The following is a 21,422-nucleotide window of genomic DNA, read 5'->3' as shown; positions in this document are numbered from 1 at the left end:
CTCAAAAGAAGACATTTATGCAGCCAAAAAACACATGAAAAAATGCTCACCATCACTGGCCATCAGAGAAATGCAAATCAAAACCACAATGAGATACCATCTCACACCAGTTAGAATGGCAATCATTAAAAAGTCAGGAAACAACAGGTGCTGGAGAGGATGTGGAGAAATAGGAACACTTTTACACTGTTGGTGGGACTGTAAACTAGTTCAACCCTTGTGGAAGTCAGTGTGGCGATTCCTCAGGGATCTAGAACTAGAAATTCCATTCGACCCAGCCATCCCATTACTGGGTATATACCCAAAGGACTATAAATCATGCTGCTATAAAGACACATGCACACGTATGTTTATTGCGGCATTATTCACAATAGCAAAGACTTGGAACCAACCCAAATGTCCAACAATGATAGACTGGATTAAGAAAATGTGGCACATATACACCATGGAATACTATGCAGCCATAAAAAATGATGAGTTCACGTCCTTTGTAGGGACATGGATGAAATTGGAAATCATCATTCTCAGTAAACTATCGCAAGAACAAAAAACCAAACACCGCATATTCTCACTCATAGGTGGGAATTGAACAATGAGAACACATGGACACAGGAAGGGGAACATCACACTCTGGGGACTGTTGTGGGGTGGGGGGAGGGGGGAGGGATAGCATTGGGAGATATACCTAATGCTAGATGACGAGTTGGTGGGTGCAGCGCACCAGCATGGCACATGTATACATATGTAACTTACCTGCACATTGCGCACATGTACCATAAAACCTAAAGTATAATAATAATAATAATAATAATAATAAAAGAAAAAAAAAAAAAAAAAAGAAAATTTATTTTATGTTACCAAATAGTCTCTTGAATTTAAATACCTGTTAATTTAACTTAAATATCAGACAAACCAGTTGTTGAACATGATAAAATAGCACAATGAACAGCTGACTGGATACCAGCTAGTTTTTCTGGCTATTGTATGCTATAGCAATAAGAGTATCAATTTTGATATCTCAATTCAAATCCAATTGAACTAGTAAAAAAGAGAGTTTTATGCATTTAGGCCTGCTAATAACACCACCATCTTTTACCTTGATTTCAAAAACCATTTTTTTATTATTTAGGGTAAGTAATGCTAGCTGCTATAACAAATCCCAAGGTCTAAAATGGCTTAACACAATAAAAGTTTATTTCTCTCTCTGAAAAAAAAAAAAAAAAAAAAAAAAAAAAAAAACAAACATCCCTCTTCTTGCCTTTGAAGAAGACTTGAAGCGTAGAAAGAGTAGTCTTTGTGACGTTATGACAAAGACTTAACTGGAAAAAAATATCCTCCTCACCTCGTAGCCACCTAAAATGCCACAACTGCAGAATTTAATTCACTTAAATACAAACAAAAAACTCCTAAGAAAATTTCGGGAGTAGTGAAGGGAAATGATCTAAATAGGCAATTAAAGAAAGTCTGATTTAATCATAAGGATGGCTGGCGTTCAAAGCCTAGCTCTATCAATCACAAAATTATAATCTTGCACAAGTCACTTAACCAATTTGTATCTTAATTTCTTCATCTACAAAATGAAGACAGTAATATCTACATCATGGGATTGTTAGGTTTAAATGAGTTATTACTTATAACTGTAGGAAACTGACATAAAGCAAGCTCTGTATATCATTAAATAAAATCTAAAAAGATAACTTGCATGATTGTCAGAATTCCAAAAAAACTTTCAACATGATAAGCTAACTAAAGTCTACCACCATCCCCAAATTTTTTATTTTATTTTTTATTTTTTCACTTTTTTATTATTATTTGTTAATTATACTTTAAGTTCTAGGGTACATGTGCACAATGTGCAGGTTTATTACATATGTATACACTTGCCATGTTGGTGTGCTGCACCAACATGACATTTATATTAACTTGACATTTATATCAGGTGTATCTCCTAATGCTATCGCTCCCCTCTCCCCCAACCCCACAACGGGCCCTGGTGTGTGATGTTCCCTGCCCTGTCTCCAAGTGTTCTCATTATTCAATTCCCACCTATGAGTGAGAACATGCGGTGTTTGGTTTTTTGTCCTTGTGATAGTTTGCTCAGAATGATGGTTTCCAGTTTCATCCATGTCCCTACAAAGGACATGAACTCATTACAGCTGCATAGTATTCCATGGTGTATATGGGCCACATTTTCTTAATCCAGTCTATCATTGATGGGCATTTGGGTTGGTTCCAAGTCTTTGCTATTGTGAACAGTGCCACAATAAACACACGTGTGCATGTGCCTTTATAGCAGCATGATTTATAATCCTTTGGGTATATACCAGTAATGGGATGGCTGGGTCAAATGGTATTTCTAGTTCTAGATCCCTGAGGAATCGCCACACTGTCTTCCACAATGGTTGAACTGGTTTACAGTGCCACCAACAGTGTAAAAGTGTTCCTATTTCTCCACATCCTCTCCAGCACCTGTTGTTTCCTGACTTTTTACTGATCGCCATTCTAACTGGTGTGAGATGGTATCTCCTTGCGGTTTTGATTTGGATTTCTCTGATGGCCAGTGATGACGAGCATTTTTTCATGTGTCTGTTGGGTGCATAAATGTCTTCTTTTGAGAAGTGTCTGTTCATATCCTTTGCCCACTTTTTGATAGGGTTGTTTGTTTTTTCCTTGTAAATTTGTTTGAGTTCCTTGTAGATTCTGGATATTAGCCCTTTGTCAGATGAGTAGATTGCAAAAATTTTCTCCCATTCTGTAGGTTGCCTATTCACTCTGATGGTAGTTTATTTTGCTGTGCAGAAGCTCTTGAGTTTAATTAGATCCCATTTGTCAATTTTGCCTTTTGTTGCCATTGCTTTTGGTGTTTTAGACATGAAGTCCTTGCCCATGCCTACGTCCTGAATGATATTGCCTAGGTTTTCCTCTAGGGTTTTTATGGTTTTAGGTCTAACATTTAAGTCTTTAATCCATCTTGAATTAATTTTTGTATAAGGTGTAAGGAAGGGATCCAGTTTCAGCTTTCTACATATGACTAGCCAGTTTTGCCAGCATCATTTATTAAATAGGGAATCCTTTCCCCATTGATTGTTTTTGTCAGGTTTATCAAAGATCAGATGGTTGTAGATCATCAGATCAGCTGTGGTATTATTTCTGAGGGCTCTGTTCTGTTCCATTGGTCTATATCTCTGTCTTGGTATCAGTACCACGCTGTTTTGGTTACTGTAGCCTTGTAGTATAGTTTGAAGTCAGGTAGCGTGATGCCTCCAGCTTTGTTCTCTTGGCTTAGGATTGACTTGGCAATGCGGGCTCTTTTTTGGTTTCATATGAACTTTAAAGTAGTTTTTTCCAATTCTGTGAAGAAAGTCATTGGTAGCTTGATGGGGATGGCATTGAATTTATAAATTACCTTGGGCAGTATGGCCATTTTCACGATATTGATTCTTCCTATCCATGAGCATGGACTATTCTTGCATTTGTTTGTGTCCTCCTTTCTTTGAGCAGTGGCTTGTAGTTCTCCTTGAAGAGGTCCTTCACATCCCTTGTAAGTTGGATTCCTAGGTATTTTATTGTCTTTGAAGGAATTGTGAATGGGAGTTCACTCACGATTTGGCTCTCTGTTTGTCTGTTACTGGTGTATAGGAATGCTGTGATTTTTGCACATTGATTTTGTATCCTGAGACATTGCTGAAGTCGCTTATCAGCTTAAGGAGATTTTGGGCTGAGACGATGGGGTTTTCTAGATATACAATCATGTCATCTGCAAACAGGGACAATTTGACTTCCTCTTTTCCTAATTGAATACCCTTTATTTCTTTCTCCTGCCTGATTGCTCTGGCCAGAACTTCCAACACTATGTTGAATAGGAGTGGTGAGAGAGGGCATCGCTGTCTTGTGCCAGTTTTCAAAGGGAATGCTTCCAGTTTTTGCCCATTCAGTATGATATTGGCTGTGGGTTTGTCACAAATAGCTCTTATTATTTTGAGATACATCCCATCAATACCTATTTATTGAGGGTTTTTAGCATGAAGGGCTGTTGAATTTTGTCAAAGGCCTTTTCTTCATCTATTGAGATAATCATGTGGTTTTTGTCTCTGATTCTGTTTATATGCTGGATTATGTTTATTGATTTGCATATGTTGAACCAGCCTTGCATCCCAGGGATGAAGCCCACTTGATCATGACGGATAAGCTTTTTGAGGTGCTGCCGGATTCGGTTTGCCAGTATTTTATTGAGGATTTTTTCATCGATGTTCATCAGGGATATTGGTCTAAAATTCTCTTTTTTTGTTGTGTCTCTGCCAGGCTTTGGTATCAGGATGATGCTGGCCTCATAAAATGAGTTAGGGAGGATTCCCTCTTTTTCTATTGATTGGAATAGTTTCAGAAGGAATGGTACCAGCTCCTCCTTGCACCTCTGGTAGAATTAGGCTGTGAATCCATGTGGTCCTGGACTTTTTTTGGTTGGTAGGCTATTAATTATTGCCTCAATTTCAGAGCCTGTTATTGGTCTATTCAGAGATTCAACTTCTTCCTGGTTTAGTCTTGGGAGGGTGTATGTGTCCAGGAATTTATCCATTTCTTCTAGATTTTCTAGTTTATTTGCATAGAGGTGTTTATGGTATTCTCTGATGGTAGTTTGTATTTCTGTGAGATAGATGGTGATATCTCCTTTATCACTTTTTGTTGCATCTGTTTGATTCTTCTCTCTGTTCTTCTTTATTAGTCTTGCTAGTGGTCTATCAATTTTGTTGATCTTTTCCAAAAACCAGCTCCTGGATTCACTGATTTTTTGAAGGGTTTTTTTGTGTCTCTATCTCCTTCAGTTCTGCTCTGATCTTAGTTATTTCTTGCCTTCTACTAGCTTTTGAATGTTTGCTCTTGCTTCTCTAGTTCTTTTAATTGTGATGTTAGGGTGTCAGTTTTAGATCTTTCCTGCTTTCTCTTGTGGGCATTTAGTGCTACACATTTCCTTCTACACACTGCTTTAAATGTGTCCCAGAGATTCTGGTATGTTGTGTCTTTGTTCTCATTGGTTTCAAAGAACATCTTTATTTCTGCCTGCATTTTGTTATGTACCCAGTAGCCATTCAGGAGCAAGTTGTTCAGTTTCCATGTAGTTGAGCGGTTTTGAGTGAGTTTCTTAATCCTGAGTTCTAGTTTGATTGCACTGTTGCCTGAGAGACAGTTTGTTATAATTTCTGTTCTTTTACATTTGCTGAGGGGTGCTTTACTTCCAACTATGTGGTCAATTTTGGAATAAGTGCCATGTGATGCTGAGAAGAATGTATATTTTGTTGATCTGGGGTAGAGAGTTCTGTAGATGTCTATTAGGTCCGCTTGGTGCAGAGCTGAGTTCAATTCCTGGATATCCTTGTTAACTTTCTGTCTCATTGGTCTGTCTAATGTTGACAGTGGGGTGTTAAAATCTCCTTTTATTATTGTGTGGGAGTCTAAGTCTCTGTGTAGGTCACTCAGGACTTGCTTTATGAATCTGGGTGCTCCTGTATTGGGTGCATATATATTTAGGATAGTTAGCTCTTCTTGTTGAATTGATCCCTTCACCATTATGTAATGGCCTTCTTTGTCTCTTTTGATCTTTGTTGGTTTAAAGTCTGTTTTATCAGAGACTAGGATTGCAACCCCTGCCTTTTTTTGTTTTCCATTTGCTTGGTAGATCTTCCTCCATCCCTTTATTTTGAGCCTATGTGTGTCTCTGCACGTGAGATGCGTCTCCTGAATACAGCACACTGATGGGTCTTGACTCTTTATCCAATTTGCCAGTCTGTGTCTTCTAACTGGAGCATTTAGCCCATTTACATTTAAGGTTAATATTATTATGTGTGAATTTGATCCTGTTATTATAATCTTAGCTGGTTATTTTGCTCATTAGTTGATGCAGTTTCTTCCTAGCCTCGATGGTCTTTACAATTTGGCATGATTTTGCAGTGGCTGGTACAGGTTGTTCCTTTCCATGTTTAGTGCTTCCTTCAGGAGCTCTTTTAGGGCAGGCCTGGTGGTGACAAAATCTCTCAGCATTTGCTTGTCTGTTAAGGATTTTATTTCTCCTTCACTTATGAAGCTTAGTTTGGCTTGATATGAAATTCTGGGGTGAAAATTCTTTCCTTTAAGAATGTTGAATATTGGCCCCCACTCTCTTCTGGCTTGTAGAGTTTCTGCCAAGAGATCAGCTGTTAGTCTGATGGGCTTCCCTTTGTGGGTAACCCGACCTTTCTCTCTGGCTGCCCTTAACATTTTTTCCTTCATTTCAACTTTGGTGAATCTGACAATTATGTGTCTTGGAGTTGCTCTTCTCGAGGAGTATCTTTGTGGTGTTCTCTGGATTTCCTGAATTTGAATGTTGGCCTGCCTTGCTAGATTGGGGAAGTTCTCCTGGATAATATTCTGCAGAGTGTTTTCCAACTTGGTTCCATTCTCCCCGTCACTTTCAGGTACACCAATCAGATGTAGATTTGGTCTTCACATAGTCCCGTATTTCTTGGAGGCTTTGTTCTTTTTATTTTTTTTCTCTAAACTTCTCTTCTTGCTTCATTTCATTCATTTGATCTTCAATCACTAATAACCTTTCTTCCAGTTGATCGAATTGGCTACTGAAGCTTGTGCATTCATCACGTAGTTCTCGTGCCATGGTTTTCAGCTTCATCAGGTCATTTAAGGACTTCTCTACACTGGTTATTCTAGTTAGCCATTTGTCTAATCTTTTTTCAAGGTTTTTAGCTTCTTTGCAATGGGTTCGAACTTCCTCCTTTAGCTTGGAGAAGTTTGATTGTCTGAAGCCTTCTTCTCTCAACTCATCAAAGTCATTCTCTGTCCAGCTTTGTTCCATTGCTGGCGAGGAGCTGAGTTCCTTTGGAGGGGAGAGGCACTCTGATGTTTAGAATTTTCAGCTTTTCTGCTCTGTTTTTTCCCCATCTTTGTGGTTTTATCTACCTTTGGTCTTTGATGATGGTGACGTACAGATGGGGTTTTGGTGTGGATGTCCTTTCTGTTTGTTAGTTTTCCTTGTAACAGTCAGGGCCCTCAGCTGCAGGTCTGTTGGAGTTTGCTGGAGGTCCACTCCAGACCCTGTTTGCCTCGGGATCAGCAGCAGAAGCTGCAGAACAGTGAATATTGCTGAATAGCAAATGTTGCTGCCTGATCACTCCTCTGGAAGCTTTGTCTCAGAGGGGTAACTGGCCATGTGAGGTGTCAGCCTGCCCCTACTTGGGGGGTGCCTCCCAGTTAGGCTACTCGGGGGTCAGGGACCCACTTGAGGAGGCAGTCTGTCCGTTCTCAAATCTCAAACTCCATGTGGGGAGAACCACTACTCTCTTCAAAGCTGTCCGACAGGGACATTTAAGTCTGCAGAGGTTTCTGCTGCCTTTTGTTTGGCTATGTCCTGCCCCCAGAGGTGGAGTCTACAGAGGCAGGCAGGCCTCCTTGAGCTGCGGTGGGCTCCACCCAGTTCAAGCTTCCTGGCCTCTTTGTTTACCTACTCAAGCCTCAGCACTGGCGGGCGCCCCTCCCCCAGCCTCACTGCCGCCTTGCAGTTCGATCTCAGACTGCTGTGCTAGCAATCAGCGAGGCTCCGTGGGCATGGTACCCTCTGAGCCATGCACAGGATATAATCTCTTGATGTGCCGTTTGCTAAGACCCTTGGAAAAGCACAGTATTAGGATGGGAGTGACCCGATTTTCCAGGTGCCATCTGTCACAGCTTCCCTTGGCTAGGAAAGGGAATTCCTTGACCCCTTGTGCTTCCCAGGTGAGGCGATGCCTCGCCCTGCTTCGGCTCATGCTCAGTGGGCTGCACCCGCTGTCCTGCACCCACTGTCCAATAAGCCCCAGTGAGATGAACCTGGTACCTCAGTTGGAAATGCAGAAATCACCTGTCTTCTGCTTTGCTTACGCTGGGAACTGTAGACTGGAGCTGTTCCTATTCGGCCATCTTGGAACCGCCCCCACCAGCAAGTTTTTAATGCTTTTTTCCTTTCCTTTTTTTCTTTTTCACATTTTGTTTTGTTGTTACTCCTGTTGTTTTTTTTTTTTTAACTCATGTTGCTTAGTGCTGTCTGAGATCTCAGCAAGGCTCAGGGATTAGGTGGTTCAGTGCATGGTGACACAAACAAAAACTGGTATAGCATAAACACTATTAAATCATGCAGGAGTCTGTTAAATAGAAGCAGTTGTCTCCAGCGGATAAGTGTGTTGGATAGGAAGTCGGGTGCCCAAGTTCTGGCATTCTGAATTTATTCTTGGTCTACCACTTATAGCTGCATGACCTTAAGCAAGTTACTTTCTGTGCTTCAGTTTCCTCCTCTATAAAATGGTGATAGTAATAATAATAGCTATCTCATGGGTTATGAGAATTAAATATGGGAATATTATCTATTTTACCTAGGGTTTGATTCTTGCTAAATGCAGAACCTCTCTGGGGATTAAATAGACAGAGGACAGAGCTGGCTTTTTAAATAGTGGAAGAAACAAGTGTTGGTGCTAAACAGGTGGTTAGAGAAAGTGTTCCATGCTTGATGAGCCAGTCAAGAAGTACAGCTGTGAGGCTGGGTGCAGTGGCTCATGCCTACTATCTCAGCACTTTGGGAGGCTAAGGTGGGAGGATCACTCGAGGCCGGGAGTTCAAGACCAGCCTGGGCAACAAATTGAGACCCCACCTCTCCACAAAAAAAAAAAAAAAACTACAGCTATGAGGAACTAGAAGTGTAAATGTGAAACAAAAGCAGCAGGATCTCAGAGTACAGTGGTGTGCATTTACCTCAGCTAGCAATCCTACTGTCTTGCAAATGGCATCAGATTTCCCACGGGTCATGTGGTAAGAAAGTATCAGTGTTAACCCAGGCCAAGGAATGGTATAAATGTGGCCTCTGACTTACTCTTTGCCTAATAGTTATCCAGAGTAGAAACTAACATGGATCCATTTCAAAGTTACAAAGGCAGCATGAAGTTTCATAGGTGGATTAACTAACCAATAACTCCAAGAGCTAAAAAGCTATCAGGTACTAACTATAATCTACAGGTCAGCAATATTTTTTCAACAAACATTTAGACACCACCTTCTATACAAAGGACTATGGCTTGATGCTATAAAAAAATATAAAAATGAAAATATGGAACTTTACCTCAGAACACTTACAGACTAGAAAGATTTTTTTTTTTTTTTTTTTTGAGACAGCATCTCGCTCTGTCACCCAGGCTGGAGTGCAGTGGTGCTATCTCAGCTCACTGCAAGCTCCGCCTCCTGGGTTCATGCCATTCTCCTGCCTCAGCCTCCCGAGTAGCTGGGACTACAGGCGCCCACCACCACAGCTGGCTAAGTTTTTGTATTTTTAGTAGAGATGGGGTTTCACTGTGTTAGCCAGGATGGTCTCGATCTCCTGACCTCATGATCCACCCACCTCAGCCTCCCAGAGTGCTGGGATTACACTTTCCACGCCTGGCCTGGAAAGATGTTTTTTAAGTACACATATGTGCACACATGTGGGTGTGTACGAACACACACACTCTGACCACCACTACCACAATGACATCTACTGAGTACCAGGCACTGTGACTAGCCAAATAATGGCTTTAAATGCATATGGTTTTCCTGACACGAAGTAGCCTCAGATCTCAGTCTTTTTGGTTCTTCCTACTGCCTCCACAAAAGAAAATATAATGAATACCATGAGATAAGCTCAGATGAACTGTGCTTTGAAAGATCCAAAGTTGGAGAAACTGTTTCTCAGTTGCAAATAATTGAGACCATTTTTAATTTTTTTTGAGTCACTAAATTCTTCTCCTTTATATTAAGCATGTTCACTAAAATCACCTGTTTTGCCTGCTGCCTCAGATCATCCCCAACAGACTCTGGCTCTATCATCTTCCATTCTGCTGCAATGCTCCTGAAAACATCAGCTCCAGTGTTTAACACTTGAATGAGACGACGATCATGGGATAAATGTGCCAAGATCCTCAGTTCAAGCTGAGAGTAGTCAGCAGCCAGTATTAAACCACCTGAAGTAGAAGTGATTTCAGAAAAGCTAGTACAAAGTTCTATATCACACAATCCAAGTTCTATATCATATAATTGAGCAGGATGACAAAAATTTAGTTCTAACTTAGAACTTTGAAATCACATGTCAAAAGTTAAAACCTTCCTCTTAATATGATGGAATTCGGCTCTGTATCTTAGGTCATTTTTTTCCATGTAGCTTTCAAGAATATATAATATGGGTAAAGCCACCCTGACATCTGCCCACTGTGAAGTGCGTTCCTCAGTGTTCCTACAGCACCTGGCACATAATCCAAAATGGTGCTTTCATGCCTCTCTTATTTTGCTCTGAGTACTTAAGAATAGGAAACTTAATTTTCCTTTTCATTCTACAGAAAACCTTGCACAGTTGCTGGTAGATAATAGGCCCTTAACAAATGGTTGTTGAATGAATGAATTAATGAAAAAACTGGTGTCCAATGTGTGCAAATGTTAAGTGGGCTGGAGAGAAATGTATGCCCTGATTTGACAATAACAAAGTCATTCAGTGAAAAAATCAAGTGGTCAACAGGTGAGCAAGTTATTAAAAGGATTAAAATAATTTACCTATAGATTAGAAATGGGTGGATTAGATAAGCAAGACAAAACAAAAACAAAGTTAAAAAAATAAAAGCAGGGTCAAAGAAAAATTAGAAAAATATTTGCAACTGATCTTACAAAAGACTCATTGCCATTTCGTAAGAAGAGTTGTTACTTGTGGAGGAAAAGACAAACTATGAATAAGAAGCTCAGACATACTAAAAACAAAAGAACCTTAAACATAATAAAGAATGCTCAACTTCATAAGAGAAATGAAAAATCTATGGCAAGAAACAATTTTTCTTCACCTGTATTGCAAAAATTACAAAAGTTGGACAACACTCTGTGACAAGGCTGAGGAGAAAAACACTCGTACATTGTTACTGAGAAGTAAAATGGTAATCTCCTCCCCATTCGTTGGCAATTCAACAATATCTATCGAAATTAAACAGGTTTTTACTACACGACTCGGCAAACAAGCCCACAGATTGCTGCACAGACTACCTGAACATACCTTAAACTGGTTTTTGTTTAAACGTCCTTATTGATAAGCACAAATCTCTGGTACAGAAACATTACAGCCAGGCACAGTGACTCATGCCTGTAATCCTAGCACTTTGGGAGTCCAAGGCAGGCGGATCATGAGGTCAGGAGATCGAGACCATCCTGGCCAACATGGTGAAACTCTGTCTCTACTAAACATACAAAAATTAGCTGGGCGTGGTGGTGCATGCCTGTAATCCCGGCTACTCAGGAGGCTGAGGCTGGAGAATTGCTTGAACCAGGGAGCTGGAGGTTGCAGTGAACTGAGATCGTACCACTGTACTCCAGCCTGGTGACAGAGTGAGACTCCGTCTCAAAAAAAGAAAAAGAAACATTACATGAAAAAAGCAAGGTACATAACAGTGTATACAGAATGCTAATTTTGTATAAAAATAGGGAAAGAAAAGATTATATACTCATATTTGCTTATATCTGCATAAAGAAATACTGTCAAAATACATAAAAAGCCTCATACATGTAGTAATCTATAAGAGTTGGGAAGGATAGTGTAGATGACAGGGAAGGAAGCAAAGCTTCCCAACACACATCTTTTATATCATGTTGATTTCTGAACTATGTTAATGAATAACCTATTCAAAAACAGAGATAAATACTAATTTAAAATACAGGTTGAGCATCCCTAATCCGAAATTCCAAAATCCAATATGCTCCAAAATCCAAAACTTTTGAGCACCAACGAGATGTTCAAACATCATGCTCACTGGGGCATTTCAGATTACGGATTTTTGGATTAGAAATGTTCAATTGGTAAATATAGTGTAAATATTCTAAAATCAAAAAATAAAATCAAAATCTAAAACACTTCTAGTCTCAAGCATTTCACACAAGGGATACTCAAACTGTAAACGGCCACAACTTTGGTGGACTTCCTACCACAGACAACCATAAAATTGGACAAATTATATGGAAAAAAAAAAAAAAACGGTTCTCAGATATTAGACAACAAGCCATGCAGAACTATAATCACTGAGAAGGGAAGAAAATGAGGTGAGCCACACAAAGGTCTCAGGGATCTGAATGGAGGCATTTTCCAGAATCTGTAGCAGGGAAAGGGAGCTGAAGCACAGCACTGTATCTGTCTCTGAACTAAGGAAACACAGTCTAGAGTTTGGGGCTTTGAGGCATCTGGAATTTGGAGAGAAAAAAGGTGTGCACAAAAGGAGCACCAGAAATACGCACAGGAATTCCCTTGGATTTTTGACCAAATATTAAGTTGTGCAGGGAGAAAAGTGCAGGGCACCAGGCAAAGAACAAACACTGAAGAAATAAATATTACTAAAGGAAGAACAAATACTCCATAGCTTTCAGCTGAACAACTACTTCAACAACATATTCTTGAATGCTGAGAAATGATCAAGCTGTAACAAACAAGACTGAGAAAAGATCTTGTTAAACAACTTTAGCACCAAGTAGACTCCAGAAAGGCCACACCTATGAACAGGAATAACCTAGCCCTAGAGTGCAGGCTACTCTAAACATTTGTTAGCAAAGCTTTAAAAGCCTCAAAATGACCAAGCTGATGTGAAAGTAAATTGTCTGACAAAAGAAAACTTTATATTCTATTAGTGAAGACTACAAAATCCAAAGATTCAACAAGGTGGCAACCATAACGTCCACATACTAGCAGCAATGCTTCAGTATTTGTTTAATTTAGTGTTCCTTGTGGCTTTGTAGAATGCAACTACCATGAATAACAAGAATCAATCACATTTTATGAAAAGCAAAAGATCTTCAAATAGCACACCTGATATGGTCTGGCTATGTCTCCATCCAAATCTCACCTTGAATTGTAACAAAACTCACATGTCAAGAGGCCAGGTGAAGATAATTGAATCATGGGGGTGGTTTCCCCCATACTGTTCTCATGGTAGTGAGTCAGTCTCACGAGATCTGATGGTTTTATAAATGGGAGTTCCCCTGCATAAGCTCTTGCCTGCCGCCATGTAAGATGTCAAGATGTCCCTTTGCTTTTCCTTCATCTTCCACCATGATTGTGAGGCCTCCCCAGCAATGTGGAACTGTGAGTCCATCAAACCTCCTTCCTTTATAAATTACCCAGTCTCAGGTAGGTCTTTATTAGCAGCATGACAACGGACTAATACACCACCAAACAATTATCTATAGATTCTACAGGTAACCTAACAGTATCATAGATCAATCAAATTGCAAGTGTTTCTTTTTTGGCTTTGGATAAATTGTCCCATAACAGAGAAACTGCTTAATTAATATTCTGAATAGGCTTTGTCTCAGTGGACTTCCAAATTTATAAAGAAAACACCATTCTTAGCTTACAAAATCAAACCAGTGGCACAGATATTTTAGAATCTTTTACATTTGTCAAAGAAGAATTTTAAGTAGATATGAAAAAATTAGTTTTCATCATACAGACAATGCTCTAGCTTTGTCATTAAAAACCTCTATTTTTTTAGATTTTTAAACAGGAGAATGATGTTTCCCTATTTCTTCATTCCACTATATATATAAAAAAGATTTATGTTTAGTTTTCTAAATCAGACCATCAAAAGTGTTACAATACAGTTAATATAGATGTGTATAAATGCTCAGTCATCACCAGCTTAAGGACTGTTGAAAATTTCTAACAATGAATTTAACAATCTTGTGTACTCTGTCAAAGCTCATTGTTTGATTCATGAGAGTCCTACAAAGATTAACTGTACTCCAATTCAATATTTTCTTGAAACAAAAGAACATTTGCCAAGTATTCAGTAATCAAAGACAAAAAGAACAATGTGATTTATGTTTTTTGACTGATATCACACAGCATATATTTGAGGCTCCAAGAAAGCGAAAAACGTACTTCTGACCTAGCTAGACAGGTAAGAGAATGTATTTGGAAATGAAAACTTTTCATAAAACAAATTAATAATGGGCTGGGTGCAGTGGCTCACACCTGTAATCCCAATAATTTGGGAAGCCAAGGCTGGAGGATCACTTGAGCCCAGGAGTTCCAGACCAGCCTGGGTAACATAGTGGGACCCCCATCTCTACCAAAAACAATAACAACAATAATAATAATAATAATTTTATGCATTTTTCAAGCATAAATCAATATGCAGTATAGTTTAATTACAATCAACGTTATATAAACTGAAAATATTAAAAATTTTTAAAAATGCTCTGATGTTGATGAATTTAGAGTCGCTTTTTTATTTAAGTAATACTCCTTTGAATTTGACATACTATAGGTACAGCATCCCTAATCTGAAAATTCAAAATCCAAACTGTTCTAAAATCTAAAATGTTCTGGGCACTGACATGATGCCACAAATGGAAAGTTCCACAACTGACCTCTTGTAACAGGTCAAAGTTATAACTTTGCTTCATGAACAAAATTTAAAATATTGTATAAATTACCTTTAGGCTATGTCTATAAGATGTATATGAAACATAAATTTCACATTATGACTTGGATCCCATCCCTAAGATATCACATTATGTATATGCAAATATTCCAAAATCTGAAATACTTTTGGTCCCAAGGATTTGAGATAAAGGATACTCAACTTGTAATAATGAGTAACATAAGAATTAGTAAATTTACTTAACTTGTATAGACATTGTTTTGTAATGGATGTTTCTGCTTCAAAGTCAAATTAATACTTCTGAAAAAACATGAACCAGCTTTGTCAATACAGATGCAATTTTTTAAAAAATGAGTTTCTGGTACTCAATTCAGTTACTGGAAATTTTTTTTTCTTTTTGAGATAGGGTCTTGCTTTTTCACCTAGGCTGGAGTGCAGTGGCATGATCACGGCTCACTGCAGCCCCGACCTCTTGGGCTCAAGTGACATAATATTCCCACCACATCCTCCTGAGTAGCTGGGACTACAGGTGCGCACCACCATGCCTAGCTAATTTGTTGACTTTCTGTAAAGATGGGGTCCCCCTTCGTTGCCCAGGCTGGTCGTGAAGTCCTGGACTCAAGCAATCTTCCTGCTTCGGCCTCCCAAAGTGCTGGGATTACAGGTGTGAGCCACCATGCCTTGCAAGAAATACTTTTGAGTATGTTTGAAACAACGTGGGCATGTGATCTACTTTTTCAAAATGTAAGTTTTATAAAATCAAGCATACCTTGCTTTATTGGACTTTATTATGCCTCACAGATATTGCAGTTTTTTTTTTTTTTTAAAGAAATTAAAGGTTTTTGGCAACTCTGAGTGGAGCAAGTGTTTCAGCACCATTTTTCCAACAGCATGTGCTCACTCTGGCACATTTTATTAATAGTGATGCTCACATTATTTCAAACCCTCTCATTATTATCTGTTATGGTGATCTTTGATATTACTATTATTACAACCCATGAACCACACTCATGTAAGAGTGAACTTCATTGATCAATTTTGTGTGTGTTCTAACTACTCCACTGACTGGCTGTTCCCCCACCTTTCTCCCCTCTCTCTCAGAACTCCCTATTCCCTGAGATACAATATTAAAATTAGGCCAATTAATCACCCTACAATGGCAATGGCCTCTAAGTGTTCAAGTGAAAGGGAAAGTCGCATCTCTCTCATGTTAAACCAAAAAGCTAGAAATGATTAAGCTTAGTGAGGAAGGCATGTCAAAAGTTGAGATAGGTTGAAAGCTAGGCCTCTTGTGCCATACAGTTAGCCAAGTTGTGAATGCAAAGGAAAAGTTCTTGAAGGAAATTACAAGTGTTACTCCACTGAACACACAAATGACAAGAAGGCAAAACAGGCTTATTGCTAATATGGAGAAAATTTAAGTGGTCTGGATAAAAAAAATGAAACCAGCCACAACATTCTCTTAAGCCAAAGTCTAATCCAGAGCAAGGAGACTCTAATGTACTATTCAGTATATCAATCGCATTTTCCTACTCCAGAATTTCTATGAAGACTGAGAGGGGTGAGGAAGCTGCAGGAAAAAAAAAAAACTGATTCATGAGTTTTAAGAAAACTCGTTGCACTCCAGCCTGGGCGAGAGTGAGACTCTGTCTCAAAAAAAAAAAAAAAAAAGGAAAGAAAGAAATTACCATACACCTTAGCCAGGCACAGTGGCTCACGCTTGTAATCCCAGCACTTTGGGAGGCTGAGGCAGGCGGATCACCTGAAGTTTGGAGTTTGAGACCAGCCTGACCAACATGGAGAAACCCTGTCTCTACTAAAAATACAAAATTAGCCAGGCGTGGTGGCCCATGCTTGTAATCCCAGCTACTCGGGAGGCTGAGGCAGGAGAATCACTTGAACCTGGGAGGCGGAGGTTGCGCTGAGCCGAGATCGCGCCATTGCACTCCAGCCTGGGCAACAAGAGGGAAACTCCATCTCAAAAGGAAAAAAAACAAACAAACAAAATTACCATACACCACATAGACCTTCTGGGGACTCCCTTGGATAACTTTGATAGAATTGTGTATGCTGATAGTTTAGACATAAGTAAAACTAAAAATTGCCAAGCAGGACATGTCATCATAGGTCTGAATTCACCATTGGCATATAAGTTTCTGATGGAATTTAAGTAAATTCAGATGGTTAATTGTGCTCACTAGGACTTGCCAGCTGGTGAAAGATTAAAGAACAAATATGTATACTAACAGTTGGGATGATCTGCAAGTTACATCATCACTTCCAAATGTCTTGACAACAAAAGATTTATGACTAGAGTACTGAGGAGAGGTCAGGCAGAATGAGAATAGCCTTAGGGGCCACCCCATGCAATAGGAAGCAGCAGTGCAGAAAAAGAGAGAAAAAACATAAAAGCAAACAAGTTAGAAGGAGAGAAAAACTGCCCTTAGAGGTCAAGGGAGAAGAGAAATTGAAGGAGTTGATTAACAGTGACAAATGCTGTAAACAAGTTAAAGAAGATGAAGACTGACAAAACCAACAGGACTTTGCAAAGAAGTTTACAATGACGTTAGAAAACGTGGTTTCAGCAGACTGCTGCTGCTGAGCACACACCATAAAAGTTTCCCACAGAGCAGATCATGGAGACGATGACTGCTATAAACCTGGCACGACAAAGGAGAAAGGCAGGCTCCACCGTAGACAGAAAGATGGAAGGACCAATGCATGCTCTAAGTCTCACTCATATTTCAGGATTTATCCATGCTTTGAAAAACATTCTCACAGCAATGAGAAGCTTCAAAGCTATCAGCCACCTTACCTGGGAAAGGCACAAAGGCATGTCGCATGCTAATTGAAAATGGCATTCCTCTGTCTGCAGCTCTCTCCTCCATCTGTGCCTGGCATCTAGGGTTCAGGCTGCAACCCTTCTTATATTTTCCTCTGTGGTGCAAACAACATCATCAGTTAGACATGCAGCAGTCTCAAATATATGAAAAAGGTCTGATTTTCAGTAACATCAGTATTTCCGTCTAAAAAACTTAATAAAAACCTTATTGAGGGCTGGGTGTGGTAGCTCACACCTGTAATACCAGCACTTTGGGAAGCCGAGGCGAGTAGATTGCTTGAGCCCAGGAGTTCAGGTCTAGTTAGGGCAACAAAGTGAGACCCTTGTCTCTACAAAAATTAGCTAGGCATGGTGGCACACGCCTGTGGTCCCAGCTACTCATGAGGCTGAGGTGGGAGGATTGCTCGAGCCCAGGAGGTGGAGGTTGCAGTAAGCTGAGATCGCACCACTGCACTCCAGTCTGGGCAAGAGAGCAAGACTCCGTCTCAAAAAAAACAAACAAACAAAGAAAACCAAATCTTTATCTGAGACTCACTTTAAAGCTTAACAAAGATACTAGAACTTTTTTTAGCAAACATTGAATTAAACATGAATTAGCTTCTTTATAGATGGGACTCAGGATTCAAAATGGTCTAGGACAGAAATGGGTATGTCTGAAACATAAAATTAAACTAATTTCATTTATTTGTCTAATAAGCTATTTTGAGCCATTCATACTTACAAAAGTTTATTAATACAGATACAGAGAAGCAGCGCCTACCTGCCCATGGGAAGTAGGCCTTTGCCTACAGCTTGAGAAGGTGGGCTTTCTCCTACTAGTGTTGGCATTTTGATTTCAAAATCTCTTGGCACATTCTGAATATTTGGTTCTGTAAAGGTTATTCGTCCTAAAATCAAGCAGAATAAAGACATAAAATTAGGAAAAAAAAATCTAGTATTTGTTTTAACAGTATTCACATTTCTGGATTATCTTAAAAATGCAGACTATCAATGCTGAACTGAAATACATTTATATTTAAATATTTTTCATCATGTTCATGTGTCTAACAATGATAAAATAAGTACAAGACCATCCCAAAATAAATGAATGTATGAATTGGCTACAATACTCTGTTTTACACAGAAAACCATCCCACAATGAGAAGTAATTTGATAAACTGAACTATTATTCTTATGCTAAAATGAGTATCAGATTTCAGCACTATAACATGTTAGTGGTCATATTAATGAGTAGAGGCTAATCAAATGAATCTTAGGAGAAACAACCACTGAAGCTTCTAAAAACATCACTTTCAGACATCATCTGGCTGTTTTTCTTCATCATCATTGTCATTCATCAAGAGAATCAACAATAGTACTTACTAGAAGTACTGAATCAGGTGAGACTTGAATCAGGTGGTTAATAGTAAATTTTCCAGTGAACAGAAAGCTGTTTTTTAAAAAAAACGCTTATAAGCCTGGCCAAAATAGTGAAACCCCGTCTCCACTAAAAACACAAAAAATTAGCTGGGCATGGTGGCGGGTGCCTGCAATCCTCAGCTACTTAGGAGGCTGTGGCAAGAGAATTGCTTGAACCTGGGAGGCGGAGGTTGCATTGAGCCGAGATCATGCCACTGTACTCCAGCCTGGGCAACAGAGTGAGACTCCATCTCAAAAACAAAAACAAACAAACAAACAAAAATGCTTATAAAGCCTTTATTTCCAAATATATTTTACATCTTTTGTTTACTTATTGGTTGAATTTCTCTAAAACATGAAAACATGTTAAGTATCACTCCAAAAAAGTTTGAGTAATTTTGTTACTGTGATTTTTTTATAACACTATCAGCAACACTAAAACTCTATTTTATGACACACTCTTCATTGTAACAGGCTGTCTACTAGCTATGTATAACTCCATCATCTTCTGATAAATCAGACCTTTTAAGTGACTTGGACGTTGTTTTTTTGAATGATCCCCTGATATTATGTCTTTGTCATTTAGCTTTTAGCACAAAATAAGTGCTCAGTTAATGATAACCTTTAATATAATTGTTGTCATTAAATGGCCTGTTCAGTGTTACAAAGCTAACAAACAGCAGAGGAAGGCATCCAAGGCTCTTTTTACAACAACACATTGTCTTCTTTTCTGTAACACTTAATATTCAGCACACTACTCTGGTCTATTAGTTGAATTAATGAAGCAACACTGGCAGACCAAAAAAGTGGTAAAAATAAATTACAAAGAATGAATATGTAGCTTAATGGATATGAAGTATATTCATGAAATGGCTTTGCTATGCTTAAGTTTGTATTTCTAAATATAAGCATTATAAAATATTATTAAAATACATTTCTAAAATCACTAATGAGTAAAATCAGTAATAAAATCAAAATAAATGTTGCACATTTATTTGTTCTTTACAAACAAATAACAAAGCAGAAGGGTTATTACTGATTTTATCTTCTGCTTTGTAAAGAACAAATAAATGTGCAACACCATTGAAAATTCTAGGTTGCTGGGCGCGGTGGCTAATGCCTGTAATCCCAGCACTTTGGGAGGCTGAGGTGGGTGGATCACGAGGTCAAGAGATCGAGACCATCCTGGCCAACATAGTGAAACACTGTCTCTACTAAAAATATAAAAATTAGCTGAGGCAGGAGAATCACTTGAACCCAGGAGGCGGAGGTTGCAGTGAGCCAAGATCACGCCACTGCACTCCAACCTGGCGACAGAGCGAGACTCCATCTCAAAAATAAATAAATAAATAAATAAATAAATAAATAAAAATAAAAGAAAATTCTAGGTTGATATTGTCTTTTCATCATGGAGGATTTTACTTTACGTAAGTTTATATCATTAGCATATGTTTCAAAGTGAAATTTAAATACTAACAGGACAAGATATCACTAGGATGGGACAAGTTTAGAAAATTTAGAACAAGGGATAAAGCAAGCAGAGAAAAGCAGCGCCTCACGGAGCCTCCGCACTGGGTAACAGCAGCAACTGATAGTGAGCACTTTCTAGGAGCCATGCACTATTCTAAATACATCTATGAACCTATTTAATCCTCAGAATTACCAGGTGAGGTAAGACTGTTATTACCTTGTTTATTTGTTTATTGGCTTATTTATTGATTGACTGAGACAGGGTCTCACTCTGTTGCCCAGGCTGAAGTGCAGTGGCTCAATCACAGCTCACTGTAGCCTTGATCTCCCAGGCTCAAGCAATCCTTCTACCTCAGCCTCCCAAGTGGCTGGGACTACAGGCACAAGATACCACACATGGCTAATTTTTTGACTTTCTATGGAGACATGGTTTCACTATCTTGCCCAGGCTAGTCTCAAACTCCTGGGCTCAAGTGACCCTCCCATCTTGGCCTCCCAAAGTGCTGGGATTACAGGCAGCAGCCCCTGTGCCCAGCCTATTACCTTGTTTTATACATGAAAAAAAACGTAGGCATTGAGAGGTTAAGTATCTTGTCTAAAGATTCACAGAACCAGGATTCAAACCCTGATTTCTGATGTCAAAGCCCACATTCTACACCACCAATCTAAACTGCCCGCCTCCTCTATGAATGAGTTAAAGCCACCTTTTCTTCTACTACACATCACATTTAGCAAATATTTAGAGTTTTGTACTGCCTAGAGAAAGAATACATTTTTCTTCATAAGATTACACTCTTACTTATCTCAGGAGGACCATGAGATAACCAAAGGACTCTAAAGCTTTCTTTTCTGCTTGGGTAAAATAAGACACTTACTTATACAGATGCCCCCAGAGGCCTACTCAGATTCAAGGTGGAGAAATCTTAAGAGGCTCAAAAAAGGGCTGGGACTGAAATTAGATAAGACCACTGACTCAAATATTTAATTCCTGTGTATACTCACGTTGCAAGTACTGTCTCAGACATCCCAGTTACTCTATACAAGTTCTTAAAAGCAAGAACCAGGCTGGGCGCAGTGGCTCATGCCTCTAATCCCAGCACTTTGGGAGGCCGAGGCGGGTGGATCACCTAAGGTCAGGAGTTCGAGACCAGCCTGACCAACGTGACGAAACCCCATCTCTACTAAAAATACAAAAATTAGCCAGATGTGGTAGTATGCGCCTGTAATCCCAGCTACTCGGGAGGTTGAAGCAGGAGAATCAC

The 21,422-nt window shown here is 39.2% G+C and overlaps 1 protein-coding gene across 7 annotated transcripts in view; it reads right to left on the bottom strand.

The window, feature by feature from the left end:
- Positions 1-21,422, bottom strand: part of POLQ (DNA polymerase theta) — a 123,058-nt gene that overhangs the window by 19,948 nt on the left and 81,688 nt on the right. For 4 of the 7 annotated variants that reach the window (XM_024245112.3, XM_002813240.6, XM_054551423.2 and 1 more), the window contains 3 exons: positions 18,053-18,179; positions 17,266-17,387; positions 9,823-10,007 (listed from right to left, as the gene is read on the bottom strand). In XM_024245112.3, coding sequence (XP_024100880.3) covers positions 9,823-10,007; positions 17,266-17,387; positions 18,053-18,179 — 434 coding nt within the window. Of the gene's footprint in view, positions 1-9,822; positions 10,008-17,265; positions 17,388-18,052; positions 18,180-21,422 lie in introns of those variants that run through there. The other 3 variants (XR_008523573.2, XM_054551424.2, XM_054551427.2) reach the window with 2 other exon arrangements.

Source organism: Pongo abelii, chromosome 2 (assembly GCF_028885655.2).
Source record: "Pongo abelii isolate AG06213 chromosome 2, NHGRI_mPonAbe1-v2.0_pri, whole genome shotgun sequence".
NCBI lineage: Eukaryota > Metazoa > Chordata > Mammalia > Primates > Hominidae > Pongo > Pongo abelii.
This window is presented reverse-complemented; position numbering and strand designations above follow the sequence as displayed.